Source organism: Schistocerca piceifrons, chromosome 2 (genome assembly GCF_021461385.2).
Source record: "Schistocerca piceifrons isolate TAMUIC-IGC-003096 chromosome 2, iqSchPice1.1, whole genome shotgun sequence".
Lineage (NCBI taxonomy): Eukaryota > Metazoa > Arthropoda > Insecta > Orthoptera > Acrididae > Schistocerca > Schistocerca piceifrons.
The window spans coordinates 661,223,063-661,240,447 of NC_060139.1; the positions used below are offsets into that span (position 1 = coordinate 661,223,063).

The 17,385-nt window shown below is 41.9% G+C and overlaps 1 protein-coding gene across 1 annotated transcript in view; it reads left to right on the forward strand.

Moving 5' to 3' along the window:
* LOC124775716 (glutamate receptor ionotropic, kainate 2-like) overlaps window positions 1-17,385 on the forward strand; it is a 282,789-nt gene that overhangs the window by 211,592 nt on the left and 53,812 nt on the right. The window contains exons 10-11 of the mRNA XM_047250541.1: window positions 3,136-3,220; window positions 11,996-12,134. Coding sequence (XP_047106497.1) covers window positions 3,136-3,220; window positions 11,996-12,134 — 224 coding nt within the window. The remainder of the gene's footprint in view (window positions 1-3,135; window positions 3,221-11,995; window positions 12,135-17,385) is intronic.

Sequence of the window (17,385 nt, forward strand, 5' to 3'; positions counted from 1 at the left end):
AATGTCCTGTTTCATACCCTAATGCAATCGTAAATTTTTCGAGGATTTAGAAATCTAGGGTTAATATGGCACGTACTATTTGCATGTACGACAGTTTATGGGCAACCTGTGGCACTACTATTCGCACCCTGACATCAGAAACCTCAAGATCAGCATACCAAAAGAATAGACTAAAATTTTGTTGAGTTGTTAGAGGAGATAAAAAGAAACAGGTTTTTTCACATATAAACAATGTGTTACAACATTGATTTCTAACGATCTATATGAAGGATTTTAATATTGGTCATATTTCACGTAATTTACATCCTCTCACGATGTATAGAGCTTCGCACTTGTTTATGTTGCTGTATTTCTACAGCGAAAAGCCTTATTTTTGGGGATAACATATATACATGTCGGAGAAATCTGAAGTATGATACGTACTGAAGCAAAAACTTTTGCAGTACCAGTTGAAAATGGTCAAAAGAACCTATTCAAATATCTACAACATGAAAGAAACTTAAATGTTGTGAGACTAGTTGAAGTATAATAAGCATTAATTACAGTAACAGTGGACGATTTTCTCACTGAAAAGGCAAATAGCGTAACCTCTTCATACGCTGCCTTTTCGAAAGCTGAACTAGTTACGACACATAATGTTTACCTAACTTGTGTGACAGTTAGGAGTATGATGCTGCACATTTTTGTACAACTGATAACTGTTAACTCTGGCTGTGGTGTGTGTACTGTAAGACCTTCGGTACATACACCATCAGATTATTTGACTTGTCGCTCTAATGAAGTAGGCGAGTGTCAGCAGTATGTCTCGTGATCTTATCGTGGTGTTTTTATCTTCTGCCGTTAGGTCAGATGATAGAAATGCCACTTGCACGCTTAGAGTAGCAGATTGACAGTGACCAGCTTTAAACAGAACTTGATTAATTTTCACACACATTTATTAAAATAATAAAAAGCATAGACATTACATAACTTGATTCTGGATGCTGTTTACAATTGACAATCTGAAGTTCCTTTGGTCTTGGTACGTTAAACTTATTCTCACATATCTATGATACTTGACAAAGTGTCTATACATTTATTTTCATGGCTATGTACAGGAATATGATAATCTTATTAGGCGCAGACTGAAACTCGACTATAGACTGGTACAGACAAATGCAGACTGGTACAGACTGGTGCACATAAATGCAGACTGACTAATCGGAGGTCTGTACACTCATTATAATACCTTGCGCGTTCATGTATCACTGCGTGAGTGTGATCCGTGAGGAGAAAAGGTTCTACGTTAGCAGCAATCTCATTGGCTGCGTTACATATTAATACGCTGATCGGCGGAAGCAGAATTTGGTCCGTCTCTAAGGCAGCGCCATCTTGTAGTGCGGAGACAGACAAGCGCTGCGCCTCTGCTGTTGTGCTTAGCGGGGCGGGCTCTAGTGGGAAAGCTGTGTATGCGCTGACTATGCGGAACTATGTACACAACACTGGCAAAGCTACATTAAGGTTTAAGTAATGTTAATACAGTAAAAGGAAAAAAAGTTCCTTTAAATTCAGAGTTAATAAACCATTCAACAGCTAATACTATGGCTAGCACCCATTATATCATCAGGTTAACTGAGGTCGTTTCTGTTCATTTGACGAGAGACATTGACGATTTCAGATAATGAAGATGCACCTCGTCTGCTAAGAACAATTGAGACAAATGTCAGTGACGATAGTCTCTTTTTAATTTATCCAAAGTAAACCATACAAAAGGTAGCTGATATGTAAGGGAAATGTTGTGTACAAATGAGCTCTATGACTCTGTTTCGAATAGTTTTTTTGCTCTAGCTTACCACATGAGGTGGGGATTTAGAAAATCATCAGAACAGTAGCCACTGCTCCAGAACGCAGTGTTGACCAATGCAGTGTCAATACGCCCACGGATCGCACAAGCACTGTATTTGCAGGACCGAGTGCTAATACATCACATACAAAACTGTATGTAATATCAAGTACTTACACAGTGTAGACTAGCGCAGCTTACAGAACCTGGACTAGCAGATCGAAAACGAGTGCTACGCCACCGTGCTACGATCACTGGGGCTGGGACCGCAAACAAGTGCATTCTGTCTGAGGGCTGCTGACAGGGGAGCATCACGTTTCACAAAGAAAGTGAGCACTAAAGTCACCATGTCAGGCGAGAGTGGTGATGGGTAAGACGAGAAAACGGGAAGTTCTCAGTTCTAATGTGTTCTCAGGGAACGGCTGTCCAGTATTCGATACCCAGTATTCGGTACCATATTCGGTAACGAGGCCTCGACCTTCATGTCGTGGAACGGCTTATGTCGGCAGCACACTTTACTAGAAGGAGAACGGTTACGAGCTGCACCCGATTTGGAGAACTGGACTTTCTAATCCTAGAACTTCACGATTTGGCTTCTTGATAAGTGAATGTCTCTCTGATGGACCAGTCAGTAAACGAGATCACATATGGTCACTTTAGAAGAATCTGCTAAGGAGTCGTAGATGTGTATATTTTTGATATGAGCATCTAGTAAGTTGCTGATTATTAGACGACTTACACCATAATTACATTACCACAGCCACGTCAAATACTGCTGTTAAACTTCCAGTCACCTGCCAAATTGTCTACTCGTTTTATTACTGTGCTGAACAAGTAGATATGGATTCCTCCAGTAACTTCAAGCCTGTCGCTGCTTGAGACACCAAGACATGGACTAGTGACGTTGCACAGGATGATTACAGATCACTTCTGTTTAGGTAAAATAGATATAAACTGTGAATTTGTGGGCAACTGTTATCACAATAGCGTTTGGAGCAAATAAATAGAGCTTTCAGATAAACATTGGCGCGTTCTATAATTTATAATTCGATCGATACACCACATCAATTCAGGTTAATTGTTAATAAAATAGAGTTAATTTAGAATTCAATTCTTTGTAAATGTATTGGTAATGAAGGAAGACAAATGTGTTTGCCTCTTTTGTATTTCTGGACCTTTCAAAGTGTTCGTCTTATTCTCATACCTGTCTGCAAGTTTGACACTTATCGACTCTCTCTCATAACTGGTTTTAGGCATCGAACCACGCTCTTTACTTCGCATACGTACGTTGCTGATTGCCTGTTTTGTTGCAGAGGGCAGAGCTGGCTATATGTGACCTTACGATTACAGAGCTAAGACAATCGGTTGTGGACTTCACCATGCCTTTTATGAATTTGGGTAAGGTTAAAAGCTATTCGCATATATTTTATGCTAAGAAACTCTCAATAGAAAAATATTTAACTTACGAATGGTTTGACGAAGCAGTGAGTTTGATAGTATTGCAATTTCACTCATCGTGCTATTACTTAATGAATTGTGTTCGTTGAAGAATACATCTCATGTTGCCTCTGTCAGGCATGTTTCAAGAACGCTATAAATATTTTGTGTATGATATTTTGTCCAGTCAATCGACAACGATCGTTTTAAACGCGCTTACAAACATTTTCGTTTTACGTTATTGTTAATAAACAACCATAACTATTTCATGTGAATAACAATTCGTCTTTAACAGAAGTTTATGGAGAAGCTTTTCCTAATTCCGTCCCAGTATCAGTATTTTTATTTCCTCACGTCAGAAAGAAACACTTTGAAAATATAGCAGGAAACGTCTTCTATTCGATAGGCATACCGAGAAAACTTCTCTTTATGAGGAATTAAATTCAAATGCCTTTAAATACCGCTATAAAAACGCCTATATAGGCCATATGAAATTGAGGAATCACTTAGAGTCCTTAAGTAAATAGTACACTGCAGAGAGTAATAAAATGTTCCCAGTCTGAAACCAGCCGTAAACAAGAACAAATCAGGTAGTGGTACTGGGGGAAGAGCAACATTTTTCTTTAAGGCTTGATAATCCGCTTTGTGGAACACCCCGTCCTGCACCTTATGTACAACAAAGATCCAGGAAGAGTAGGGTGATTTAGACGGCTCAATAAACCCCTTTTCAACACCTCATCGATACCTGCCTTAAGCTGCTTAAAGTGAGGTGAAGACGACCGATATGGCAGGTGTCTTGCAGTGCCATTGGCTGTAAGCTCTATTTTATATTCTTCGCCTTTTAATTCAGAGAAGACATAGCTAAATGGACTACACAGGTGACCGAGCCGACGACCCTGTTCGGGAGATAAGATAGTAAATCACAATTCTCTCCCTTACAAGCATTCGTCATGACCACTCACGTTTGATTTCAGGCCAACTTGTCGGATAAAATCCGCCCTCAGAATAGCAGGAATCTATAACTTCCGTACCATGTTAGTTTTAAACACGTAGGCAAAATTTGGAATCCTATCCGTAACGGGAAATTTCCCCAAAAATTCCATTTTCCCAGAATTTGCTACCCTGCAGGTCTATCCCGGCAGTGAGAGTGGAAAGTTTGCTTACTGCACTCTGTACCAGATACCAATCGTCACTGATCAGCCACAGAAAACTTCCGGAACGAAAGTGCACACACGGTTCTTCGTTGACGCTTCCACACACGAATGGGACCTTTAACCCGGCACCCGTAACACCAGATGTCTGATAAGCATGATCCGTTATCTGACACCATCCACACACAAAGCTGCTGACCCTTTGACTCACTCTCGGCACGTGTTCCATGGCACATGGTCTTCACCTTCGATATGAATCTTTCCAGTTGCTTGAAGCTCCTAGGTTTCTCACTAAATCGGCTGTAGACCGGTTGCTGGGACAAAGTACCTCTAAAATATTACAAGGAAAATCTGAGCATATACTTCTGATAGTTTCTTTCATTCTCTTTATGTCCTTTTCCAAGAGCTCATCGTGCCACTGTACATCGAAATAACTCTTTTTTATCAAGCGATGGTTCAGCGAATGGAAACTTGATAGCGAATGGAAACTTGATAAACAACAAGCCGGAAGTCGAAAACATTTTGTATAATCATTTTTTAAATGTTGTAGAGAAAATAGGATCTAAATGTTCATTAGAAGAAGCAAGGCAGTTAGTGGAACAGGCCTTACCCACGCCATTTGATACAATTGAAATTCCGCTCATCTCTCCTTCTGAAATTAGGAAGATAATAAACTCTCTCAAGAATAAAAGCTCACATGGAATTGATGGCATATCCAGCAGTATAATAAAAGCTTGTTCCCAAGAAATAAGTGGGATTCTTAGCCACATATATAATAGCTCTCTGAAGCAGAGTATTTTCCCAGATAGACTGAAGTATGCCATTGTTAAACCATTGCATAAAAAAGGGGATACGTCTGATGTCAACAACTACAGCCCAATCTCTCTTCTGACTGCCTTATCCAAAATTCCTGAAAAAGTAATGCATTGTAGAGTAGCTTCACACCTTTCTAAAAATAAAGTATTAACAAAATTTCAGTTTGGTTTCTAGAAGGGTTTTTCAACGGAAAATGCTATATATACTTTCACTAATGAAATATTAAATGCTCTGAGTAACCGGAAGTCACCCATTGGGATTTTTTGTGATCTATCAGAAGCTTTTGATTGTGTAAATCATGGAACACTTCTAGATAATCTCAAGTACTGTGGTATGAATGGGACAGTACTCAAATGGTTTAAATCATACCTAACAGGATGAGTGCAGAAAGTTGAAATAAGCAGTTCACATAATATGCAAAAAACTGATGATTTCTCAAACTGGGGAACAATCAAGAATCGGGTGCCGCAAGGTTGGTCTTGGGTCCTCTGTTGTTCTTAATACATATTAATGACTTGCCATTCTATATTCACGAAGACGCAAAGCTGGTACTTTTTGCCGATGATACAAGTATAGTTATCACACCCAACAGACAAGAGTTAACTGGTAAAATTATAAACGATTTTTTTTAGAAAATCATTAAGTGGTTCTCTGCAAATGGGCTCTCATTAAACTTTGACAAAACACAGTATATTCAGTTCCACACAGTAAATGGAGTGACACCATTAATAAACATAGACTTCGATCAGAAATCGGTAGGTAAGGTAGAATATTCAAAATTTCTAGGTGTATGCATTCATGAGTGGTTGAACTGGAAAAAACACACTGAGGATCTGCTGAAACGTTTGAGTTCAGTTACTTATGCTATTAGGGTCATTGCAAACTTTGGCGATATACATCTCAGTAAATTAGCTTACCACGCGTATTTTCATTCTCTGCTTTCGTATAGTATCATATTCTGGGGTAACTCACATTGAGTAAAAGAGTGTTCATTGCCCAAAAGCGTGTAATCAGAATAATTGCTGGAGCTCATCCAAGATCATCCTGGAGACACTTATTTAGAGATCTTCACTGTAGCCTCACAATATATATCTTCACTTATGAAATTTGTTATTAACAATCCAAACGAATTCAAAAGTAATAGCAGTGTACATGGCTACGACACTAAGAGAAAGGAAGATCTTCACTACTCAAGGTTAAATCTAACTTTGGCTGAGAAGGGGATAAATTATGCTGTCACAAAAGTCTTTGGTCACTTACCTAATAGCATCAAAAGTCTGACAGATTGCCATATAGCATTTAAAAGGAAATTAAAAGAATTTATTAATGGCAACTGCTTCTACTCATTAGATGAATTTTTGGATATAGTAAGTGGGTAATTTCCCCAATCCCCACAAAAAATTAAGTGTCAAGTAATATTTTGTTTAATGTAATATCTTGTATGGACGCCTTTTATTAACCTGACACGTTCCACATCATTACGACGTGTCGTATTCATTATCTATGGAACAAGTACTAATCTAACCTAATTTAATCTAATGTTACCTGGGCAGACATATAGCCCAACGTGTTGACTGCCTAAATTCCGAAAAGTATAACTTATTCCATATTGAAACTTCCTGGCAGATTAAAACTGTGTGCTGGACCGAGACTCGAACTCGGGACCTTTGCCTTTCGCGGGCAAGTGCTCTACCAGCTGAGCTACCCAAGCACGACTCACGCCCCGTCCTCACAGGTTTACTTCTGCCAGTACCTCGTCTCCTACCTTCCAAACTTTACAGAAGCTCTCCTGCGAACTGTGACGACGGGGCGTGAGTTGTGCTTGGGTAGCTCAGTTGGTAGAGCACTTGCCCGCGAAAGGCAAAGGTCCCGAGTTCGAGCCTCGGTCCGGCACACAGTTTTAATCTGCCAGGATGTTTCATATCAGCGCACACTCCGCTGTAGAGTGAATATTTCATTCTTATTCCATATTGTCTGCTTCAAAGATTGTTTCAAACGCCTCGTGACCATTGGAAATAGAAGTCGGTAACACTGGTTGTAACTTGCACAGAACTCTTCAGCACAATCCCGAAAATTCAAGAGAAATTAAAGCGACCATTCGATCTCCTCAGTACATGTCACAGACAATACTCCCCCTTTCCGTAGCAGACCCACTAAATGATTAGGCAATGTGTTAAAATACCAATAAAACACATTTTTTGGTTAGTTCACTCACTATGCATTGGTTTCATAGATATAGCTGCCTTCGCCATCGTGGATTTAGCGGTACAATTGATCACCCTCTGTGTTCTCCTGAGTAATTTGTCAACTTGCTTCTGTAGCGGTTTATTGCGCATATCCTTTGTGCTGACACTACACAAATCTCAAGCCCTGTTAGCATAATGCATCACTAATGTCCTGATTCAACTAATTTGCGAGTGTGGTAGTTCAGTAGTTTTGAAAAAACACACTAACAATACACTCCTGGAAATTGAAATAAGAACACCGTGAATTCATTGTCCCAGGAAGGGGAAACTTTATTGACACATTCCTGGGGTCAGATACATCACATGATCACACTGACAGAACCACAGGCACATAGACACAGGCAACAGAGCATGCACAATGTCGGCACTAGTACAGTGTATATCCACCTTTCGCAGCAATGCAGGCTGCTATTCTCCCATGGAGACGATCGTAGAGATGCTGGATGTAGTCCTGTGGAACGGCTTGCCATGCCATTTCCACCTGGCGCCTCAGTTGGACCAGCGTTCGTGCTGGACGTGCAGACCGCGTGAGACGACGCTTCATCCAGTCCCAAACATGCTCAATGGGGGACAGATCCGGAGATCTTGCTGGCCAGGGTAGTTGACTTACACCTTCTAGAGCACGTTGGGTGGCACGGGATACATGCGGACGTGCATTGTCCTGTTGGAACAGCAAGTTCCCTTGCCGGTCTAGGAATGGGAGAACGATGGGTTCGATGACGGTTTGGATGTACCGTGCACTATTCAGTGTCCCCTCGACGATCACCAGTGGTGTACGGCCAGTGTAGGAGATCGCTCCCCACACCATGATGCCGGGTGTTGGCCCTGTGTGCCTCGGTCGTATGCAGTCCTGATTGTGGCGCTCACTTGCACGGCGCCAAACACGCGTACGACCATCATTGGCACCAAGGCAGAAGCGACTCTCATCGCTGAAGACGACACGTCTCCATTCGTCCCTCCATTCACGCCTGTCGCGACACCACTGGAGGCGGGCTGCACGATGTTGGGGCGTGAGCGGAAGACGGCCTAACGGTGTGCGGGATCGTAGCCCAGCTTCATGGAGACGGTTGCGAATGGTCCTCGCTGATACCCCAGGAGCAACAGTGTCCCTAATTTGCTGGGAAGTGGCGGTGCGGTCCCCTACGGCACTGCGTAGGATCCTACGGTCTTGGCGTGCATCCGTGCGTCGCTGCGGTCCGGTCCCAGGTCGACGGGCACGTGCACCTTCCGCCGACCACTGGCGACAACATCGATGTACTGTGGAGACCTCACGCCCCACGTGTTGAGCAATTCGGCGGTACGTCCACCCGGCCTCCCGCATGCCCACTATACGCCCTCGCTCAAAGTCCGTCAACTGCACATACGGTTCACGTCCACGCTGTCGCGGCATGCTACCAGTGTTAAAGACTGCGATGGAGCTCCGTATGCCACGGCAAACTGGCTGACACTGACGGCGGCGGTGCACAAATGCTGCGCAGCTAGCGCCATTCGACGGCCAACACCGCGGTTCCTGGTGTGTCCGCTGTGCCGTGCGTGTGATCATTGCTTGTACAGCCCTCTCGCAGTGTCCGGAGCAAGTATGGTGGGTCTGACACACCGGTGTCAATGTGTTCTTTTTTCCATTTCCAGGAGTGTATAAGCCCCCCCAGCACACACTGAATGTTGGTGTCAGCATCTCCCACCTCAGTTGAGCTCAAGTTTTGTGTGGCCATGATGTAGTTGATTGCCTCTCTCACTCCCACACCAGCTCGACCATACTCCTGGAAAAGTCGCAACCTCCAGTCCATAGTTCATACATGATATCAGTCTTCTGCAGTTCTGCGATACCAGTCACCTCACTTGCAGACATTCTGAAACACAATTATCTAAAAATACCGTCCGTGAGACCAGGCCAATTCAAAAGCAAATCTCCTCATTAAAACTCAGAAAATTTTTCAGTTGTGCGTGCCACTCACCACCTCCATTACCATTCTCTGCTACCAGTGTACAACGGTAGTTAGAAATGGTGGTGCTGGTTGACAGATGTGCAACATCTTAGATAACATCTTTATTAACAACGTAAAAGTCTTCACTGATCCATCAAAATCAAGAGGCAGACTATCAGTTCATATTTACTACTCATTAGCACGACTTATAACCCCGCCGGCCGCGGTGGTCTCGCGGTTCTAGGCGCGCAGTCCGGAACCGTGCGACTGCTACGGTCGCAGGTTCGAATCCTGCCTCGGGCATGGATGTGTGTGATGTCCTTAGGTTTAAGTAGTTCTAAGTTCTAGGGGACTGATAACCACAGCAGTTGAGTCCCATAGTGCTCAGAGCCATTTGAGCCATTTGAACTTATAACCCCAATATACTGCCACTAAAAAACAAAATACAGGACAGTGTCACTTCCACAGAAATTTATAAAATGTAACTCTTAGAGTGCCTGGTTGCCAAGGTCACAAATAAAAGAAACGCCCTGAATGTCTCAGATCTATGACGCCATTTATATGTTGTTAGAATAATCACAAAACAAACATTCATGCAAGTATAATAGTCACTTACTGACAGCTGTTAGAACACCACATAACCTTTGGTACACCAAGCACTCAGACCATTATGATTTTAAAATCCAGACAGCTCCAAATAATCAGTCCCAAGCAGTAATCACCAAAGATTTGAGGAAACACTATTTCTATAATGAGCCACTCTAAATAGCCAAAACATTAGCATTAAAGATGGCTACCAATTATCATATGGCCTTGATGGAAACCACAACTGCCATTCAGTCAACAATGTGAACCAACATGAAGCCTATTCTATTAATCAATAATAAACAGAGAAACTTTTGCACAAATTAAAAAAAAAGACGCAACTGAATGTGAGCTTGCTAACAGCACCTGCTCAAGCATGCATCATTGTAGAGCATACAGTTGGGTTACTGCAGCCACACATTAACAAAGTTTCTATGCTGTCCGAAATTCAAACCATTGCTACACAAAGGATTTCTAGAAAACGAGGAATACACCATCATTTGGAGCAACTTATCTCCATTTCATACAAGCCTAATAGAGCCGATATCGACCCAAGGTCGCATCCAGCTGATGAGTCCAATTTCTTACCAGGTCGAGGCACGTGGTACTAAACACACACACCGTCAGTGTGATGGCAGATGACGTTTCCTTGTTGATGGCTCCACAGGGAAGACCATACCAGGAAACTCCACCTAGCAACAAAAAACCAACGTAATATTGTGGACCGCCTTGTCCCATGCAACATTTGTCCCACAAACTTTGCCGCTCCTATCATAATTTCGGAGTTATCCTTGGTGGCAATAGTGACTCAAAATGTGTAACTTACGAGGCCTGATAACAACACTAACCATGAACGACACCAATAACTGTGGTGGCCGTTCTACCTTTCACGAAGAACTGCAATTCTGATCGGTGTTACGTGTGTATGTATATAGACTGATATTTAACCAGGTCTCCTGGATGCTTCACATTTTTGTGATGTGCTGTATAAGCTCTCGTTAATTTTCTGTAATAGTACAACTTTTACAACCTGTTTTTGTTTGGTTATGTAATGAGGAGGCCAAAAAGCTGTTTCACTGATACCCACGAGGCTGTGGTTAAGTCAATCTCTCTGCCCTTTGCCGGCCGCTGTCTCCGAGTGGTTATAGGCGCTTCAGTCCGGAACATCGCCGCTGCTACGGTCGCAGGTTCGAATCCTGCCTCGGGCATGGATGTGTGTGATGTCCTTAGGTTAGTTAGGTTTAAGTAGTTCTAAGTTATAGGGGACTGATGGCCTCAGATGTTAAGTCCCATAGTGCTTAGAGCCATCTGAACCATCTTCGCACTTTTTTCCTCCTTTGCCGGCAGGTCATCAGCACAGCAGGAAATGCTCTGTATAGCCTGGAGAAAAACAGATCACAGATTGAAGCTCTAAATGTCCCCGTTAAGTGTGCAGTTGTCACGCACTGCCACAGAGTCCAAGGATGTGGGTTCGTGTTCCGAACCAACTCACACACGGATCTACTCCAAACGTTCCTCGCACCTTATTTTGCGCCAAATTCTGAAAACCACATTCTCTCTAATATTTTTTCCCATAACTGAGCAGCACGTTCTCTCAGATTCTACTATTAAAGTTATCATACTGACTTTAGCGTTACCGGAACAAAAAAATGGCTCTGAGCACTATGGGACTCAACTGCTGTGGTCATCAGTCCCCTAGAACTTACAACTACTTAAACCTAACTAACCTAAGGACATCACACACATTCACGCCCGAGGCAGGATTCGAACCTGCGACCGTAGCAGCAGCGCGGCTCCGGACTGGAACGCCTAGAGCCGCACGGCCACCGCGGCCGGCTTACCGGAACAGTCAAGCTTGTTTCTATGGGAAAATGTGCCATGCCATGCGTATCCCAAACACAGCACAACTCTCTTCTTATGCAACCCTGGCGTTCTTGTTCTGTGAACATATGATTAATTTAAGGAATTCTGGGTACGTGCTGAGCACTAATGTGACAAATGTGCCTTGTTTAGGTATCAGCATCCTGTACAAGAAGGCTGAGAAGATGGAACGCAGTCTTTTCTCATTCATGGACCCTTTCACCGTTGACGTATGGATCTTCGTGGCAACAGCCTTCCTCGGCGTCTCCCTCATTTTCTACATAGTGGCAAGGTGCGTGCGTCTAGTAAGATAGATCCAAATAATTGTTTACGTGGATGGAATTAGTTTGGCAGGCAACGGGATACAAAAAATCATCACCTTCCTTAATTCAGATCAGTAACATACAGCATGTTCCAGAAATGTTGCGATAAACTTCGAGAGGTTGTAGATGATGTCTTGAGGAAGAAATCGAGCGCAGGAACCCACATTCGGAAACGTCATCCAACGGCGCTATAGAGCGTCGAAGTTACAAGCGCCGGCGTCTGCTGCGCGGTCCTTTTTCAGCAGTAAACGTGTCTTCGTACTCTAACGGACCATAGGCGGAACGTCTCGCAATGTTGTTTTTCATTCTGTGATCGCGACCGATTGGAGATCGCCAGTGGAGAAGATGGAGCTAGCGGCTGCGTGGACGGGCCTAGTCTACTGTGTATGCGATGCTCTGTCGCCTCGTGGCTGCCGGTCTCCATCCGCAATTTATTTTTTTTTCCTGGAACCCTCTAAAATCTCTGATGTTTTCGGTATACAGGAGAAAAATAAACTTCAGACAGAAACCCTTGTCCGAAATCGTCATTCACCCAGGCGCCATAGCATCGATTTCATAGACGACAAGGACTGCCTACGCAACAGCAGATCGGTGGCATTTCTTCAATAAGCCCTTCAACCTAACTTGATACGGTGAGAATTTTCTAGTTTTAAGTCACCTTGGATATCAGTTAAGTACCACAGATAACACATTCGTTAACAGTTTTCGATAGTTATTCTTCAATAGTTTTTGTCCTACAATTGCCCACGTAGCGTCTTTGATTATCAATCAAAACGTCATCGGTCCAGGGTTCGAACCCCGTCTCGCGTCCGTCGGCCGTCGTAAATTAATTTATTATTTACTGCAGAAATTGATTGGTAATGGTGATTGTTGCTGACTTACGTGGTGGGCCTTAATGAAAATGATATTTCATTCAATTTTGATTTACAGTTAAATGCTTTCGTGAAGTTCTCTTTTTTAGCAATATTAATCTTCAGTGGAAATTGTTACGTTAATGAACGTTAGACTCGCAGAATCTTAAAACATGAGCAAATAAGTTGAACACTGGAATAAACTTTTCATATTAATTTCCTCGGCTAGTCAATTCAATTTAAAACAAAAAATCTTTACTTATTAATTACAATTGCGGCCCACACCCGCGCCAGAGTATTTTTTCTTTCCTCCGTTAGCCATTGCATTGTAGTCGGAGTCCTGGCTCTGGCTCTCGGCTGTTGTACTGAAAATAAGAATCTTAAAGCTACGAATTTTCTGCAACGTCGAGCGGCTGTGGAAAAAAAGTATATTATGATAATAGCGGGCGAGTTTTTCGATTCCGCTATTTTCTATAAGTTAATAACGCTACGTAATGGCGTCGTTGGCTGCATCGGCCGCTGCGATTGTTGCACTGTAAATTACTCGAATGCAGGTTAATTCAAGGAAGGCGGACATGAAGTTGGGATCACCTCTTACAAATTAAAAGTGAACAATAATATTAAATCAATATATTATCTCCTTAATTAGTATAAATATGCCTACATTTGCCAGCACTCGCAAGATGTCCGTCTACGCGCAACCAAGACAAGAGAAGAAGTGAAGACGACTAAAAAATTAACAAAAGAGCGTATCTTGTCGTCTCTTTAGATCATTTTGTTATATTTCTTTGCCCTCGAAACTTACACAGAGAAATTTTTATAATACGGATACATGAGAAAACTGTATATTATTCAATTTTTAAATGTCTCTTCTTTATAAATACTGTTTTTTAAGTATTTTCTTATTATTTCACTGGGGACGCTATACCCGCCACCGCTTAGATTTTGAATAAAAATCATCAGCAGGGGCGATTGAAGACTTCCGGCATAAGAAGTCACCCCTCATTCTGGCAACGCCCTTGTCAAAGTGGGTGAAGGAGCGGGTAGAGATTAAGAGCAGTTTCTTGCCCTTGGAGTGGGAAACTGCCCCTAAAGGCGGAAGAAAAGGCAATGGCCAACGGCATGAGGATGCAAAAGGCACTGGAAACCACTCCATTAAAAACACGTAACGTGTATCCACAGGCCATACGGCCTGTTATTGAAAAAGTGTCATGATGATCTCTCCATTGGCAAAAGATTCTGGAATGGTCCCCTATCTGGCTCTCTGGAAGGGGTTTGCCGAGGGGGAGGTAACCATGAGAAAAATACTGAAGAACCAACGAAAGAGTAACGTTCTATGAGTCGGAGAGTGGAATGTCAGAAGTTTGAAAGAGGTAGGGGAACTAGAAAATCTGAATAGATAAATGTGTATGCCCAAACTAGATATAGTGTAACTTAGTGAAGTGGAAAGAAGACAAGGATTCATGGTCAGCAGCAGGAAATGGTGTAACGGGAGTGGAGTTATGAATAGGAAGGTAGATCAGAGAGTGAGTTACTGTGAACAGTTCAGTGATAGGATTGTTCTCGTCAAAATCTACGGTAGTCCAACACCGACAACAATAGTTAAGATATACATGCCGACGTAGCAAGCCGATGATGAAGAGATAGAGAAAGTATACGAGGATATTGACGGATAATTCAGTACGTAGAGGGAGATGAAAACCTAACACTCATGGGGTATTTAAATGCGGTTGTAAGGGGATGGATAGAAGAAAAGTTTCCAGGAGAATGTGGTCTTAGTACTAGGAATGAAAGAGGAGAAAGACTAACTGATTTTCGCAACAAATTTCAGCGAGTAACAGCGAATACTGTATTCAAGAGTGACAAGAGGAGGAGGTAAACATGCGAAAGGCCAGGAGATACGGGAAGATTTCAGTTAGGTAGAGATTCCAAAATCAGATATTGGATTGTAAGGTATACCCAGGAGCAGATTTAGGCTCACAACACAACTTAGTGGTGATGAAGAGCAGAGGGACGTTTAGGAGATTAGTCAGGAAAAATCAGTGCGCAAAGAAGTGGGATACGGAAGTACTAAGGAATGACGACTTACACTTGAAGAGCTCTGAGGCTATAGATACTGCCATAATGAATAGCTTTGTAGACAGTTCAGTTGAAGAGGAGTGGTCATCTATAAAAAGGGTAATCACGGACGTTGGGAAGAAAACCGTACGTACAAGAAAGGTAACTGCGAAGAAACCGAGGGTAGCAGAAGAAGTACTTCAGTTGATCGACGAAAGACGGTAGTTCAAAAATGTTCAATGAAATTCGGGATACAGAAATACAAATCACTTAGGAATGAAATAAGTATGCAGTGCAGGGAACCTAAGGCAAAATGGCTCTATGAGAAATGTGAAAGGTAATGAAAAAGAAATGATTGTCAAAAGAACTGACTCAACATAAGGAGAATTTATAAGAGTCTCAGGTGAAATTAAAAGTAAAGCCGGTAACATTAAGAATGTAATGGTAATTCCACTGTTAAATGCAGAGGAGAGAGCAGATAGGTGGAGGGAGTACACTGAAGGCGTCTGTGAGGGGGATGACTTGTCGAATGACGTGACAGGAGAAGTGACAGTGTCGATATAGAAGAAATAGGGAATCCAGTTTTAGAATAAGAATTTAACAGAGCTTTGGAAGACCTACGATCGAATACAGTAGAAGGGATGGACAACACTGCATCAGAATTTCTAAAATCATTGGGGGAAATGGTAACATAACCATTATTTACGTTGGTGTGTAGAATATATGAGTCTGGCGATATACCATCTCACTTTCGGAAAAATATCGTTCACAGAATTCCGAAGACTGCAAGAGCCGACAAGTGTGAGAATTATCGCACAATCAGCTTAGCAGCTCATACATCCAAGTTGCTGGCCAGAATAATATACAGAAGAATGGAAAAGGAGATTGAGGGTGTGTTAGATGACGATCAGTTTGGCTTTAGGAAAGGTAAAGTACCAGAGGGGCAATTATGACGTTCCAGTTGATAATGGAAGAGAGACTGAAGAAAAATCAAGACACCTTTATAAGATTTGTCGACCTGAACAAAGCGTTCGACAATGGAAATTGTGCAAAATGTTCGAAACCTTGAGAACAATAGGGATAAGCTATAGGGGAAACAGGTAGTATACAACATTTACGAGAACCAAGAGGGAACGATAAGACTGGAAGACCGTGAACGAATTGCTCGGATAAAAATGGGGTAAGGCGGGGGTGTATTCTTACAGCCCTATTGTTCAACCTACACATCGTAGAAGCAATAGGGAAGTGAAAGAAAAGTTCAAGATTGGGATCAAGATTCAAGGTGAATGGATATCAAAGATAAGATTCGCTGACAATATTGCTGTCTACAGTTTAAAGTGAAGAAGAACTACTTGATATACTGAATGGATGAACAGTCTAATGAGTACAGAATGTGTATTGAGAGTAAATCGAAGAAAGACGAAAATAATTAGAAGCAGCAGAAATGAGAACAACGAGGAACTTAACATCAGGACTGATAGTCATGAAGTAGATGAAGTTAAGGAATTCTACTACCTAGGCAGCATAATAACCCTTGACGGTCGGAGGAGCCGAGGTAGTCAGAACACGGATGACTAAAAAAAAAACAGAAAAACAAAATGTTAACCACTTCTTGCGCTTGGTATTTGCATTGTTGCTAGGTCTGTTACATAATCTTCAAATCTCAAGTTATTAAATCTTATTCTAATTCCCACTTTTTCAATTAATTTGTCACATAGCTACCTGAAGGACCGTTATAAATAGTTTCGTGGATATAAAGTCACCCTACTTTACTGCTCTTTTAACGGAAAATTACTATGCTAAAAGAATCTATCGCGGTATCACAGTCGTAACGTAATATGTTTCTGTACTTTGTTCCACACATTGTACGGTCAGTGTCTGCATAACTGCAGTGTGACTGATAGAATTAAAAGCTTGTTTGACGTCTATAAAATCTATAGGTAGTGACCTTTCATATTCATTTACTCGATTAATTGCCATATGTAGGACGTGTATATGGTCGGTTAATACATGATAGTTTTTTTTTCCACTGATCTTAGTCCCCGTACTTCTTGTTGGATGTTTATGTCTACTTTCATTCTTAGCAATCCGTGGTCGCTATCAGTATTAAATTGGTTTACAACTGAAACGTCTTTGATTATTTTGTTTTGGTTTGCAACTGTAAAATCTACTTCATTTATACTTTCATGATGTGGACTTACCCATGTCCATTTTCTGTTAGTTGTTTCTTAAGAAAGTGTTATCGGTTAATAAGTTACTCTCTTCGGCAACCTGAACAAGTGTCCTCCTCTTTCATTCCTTTCATCGATTT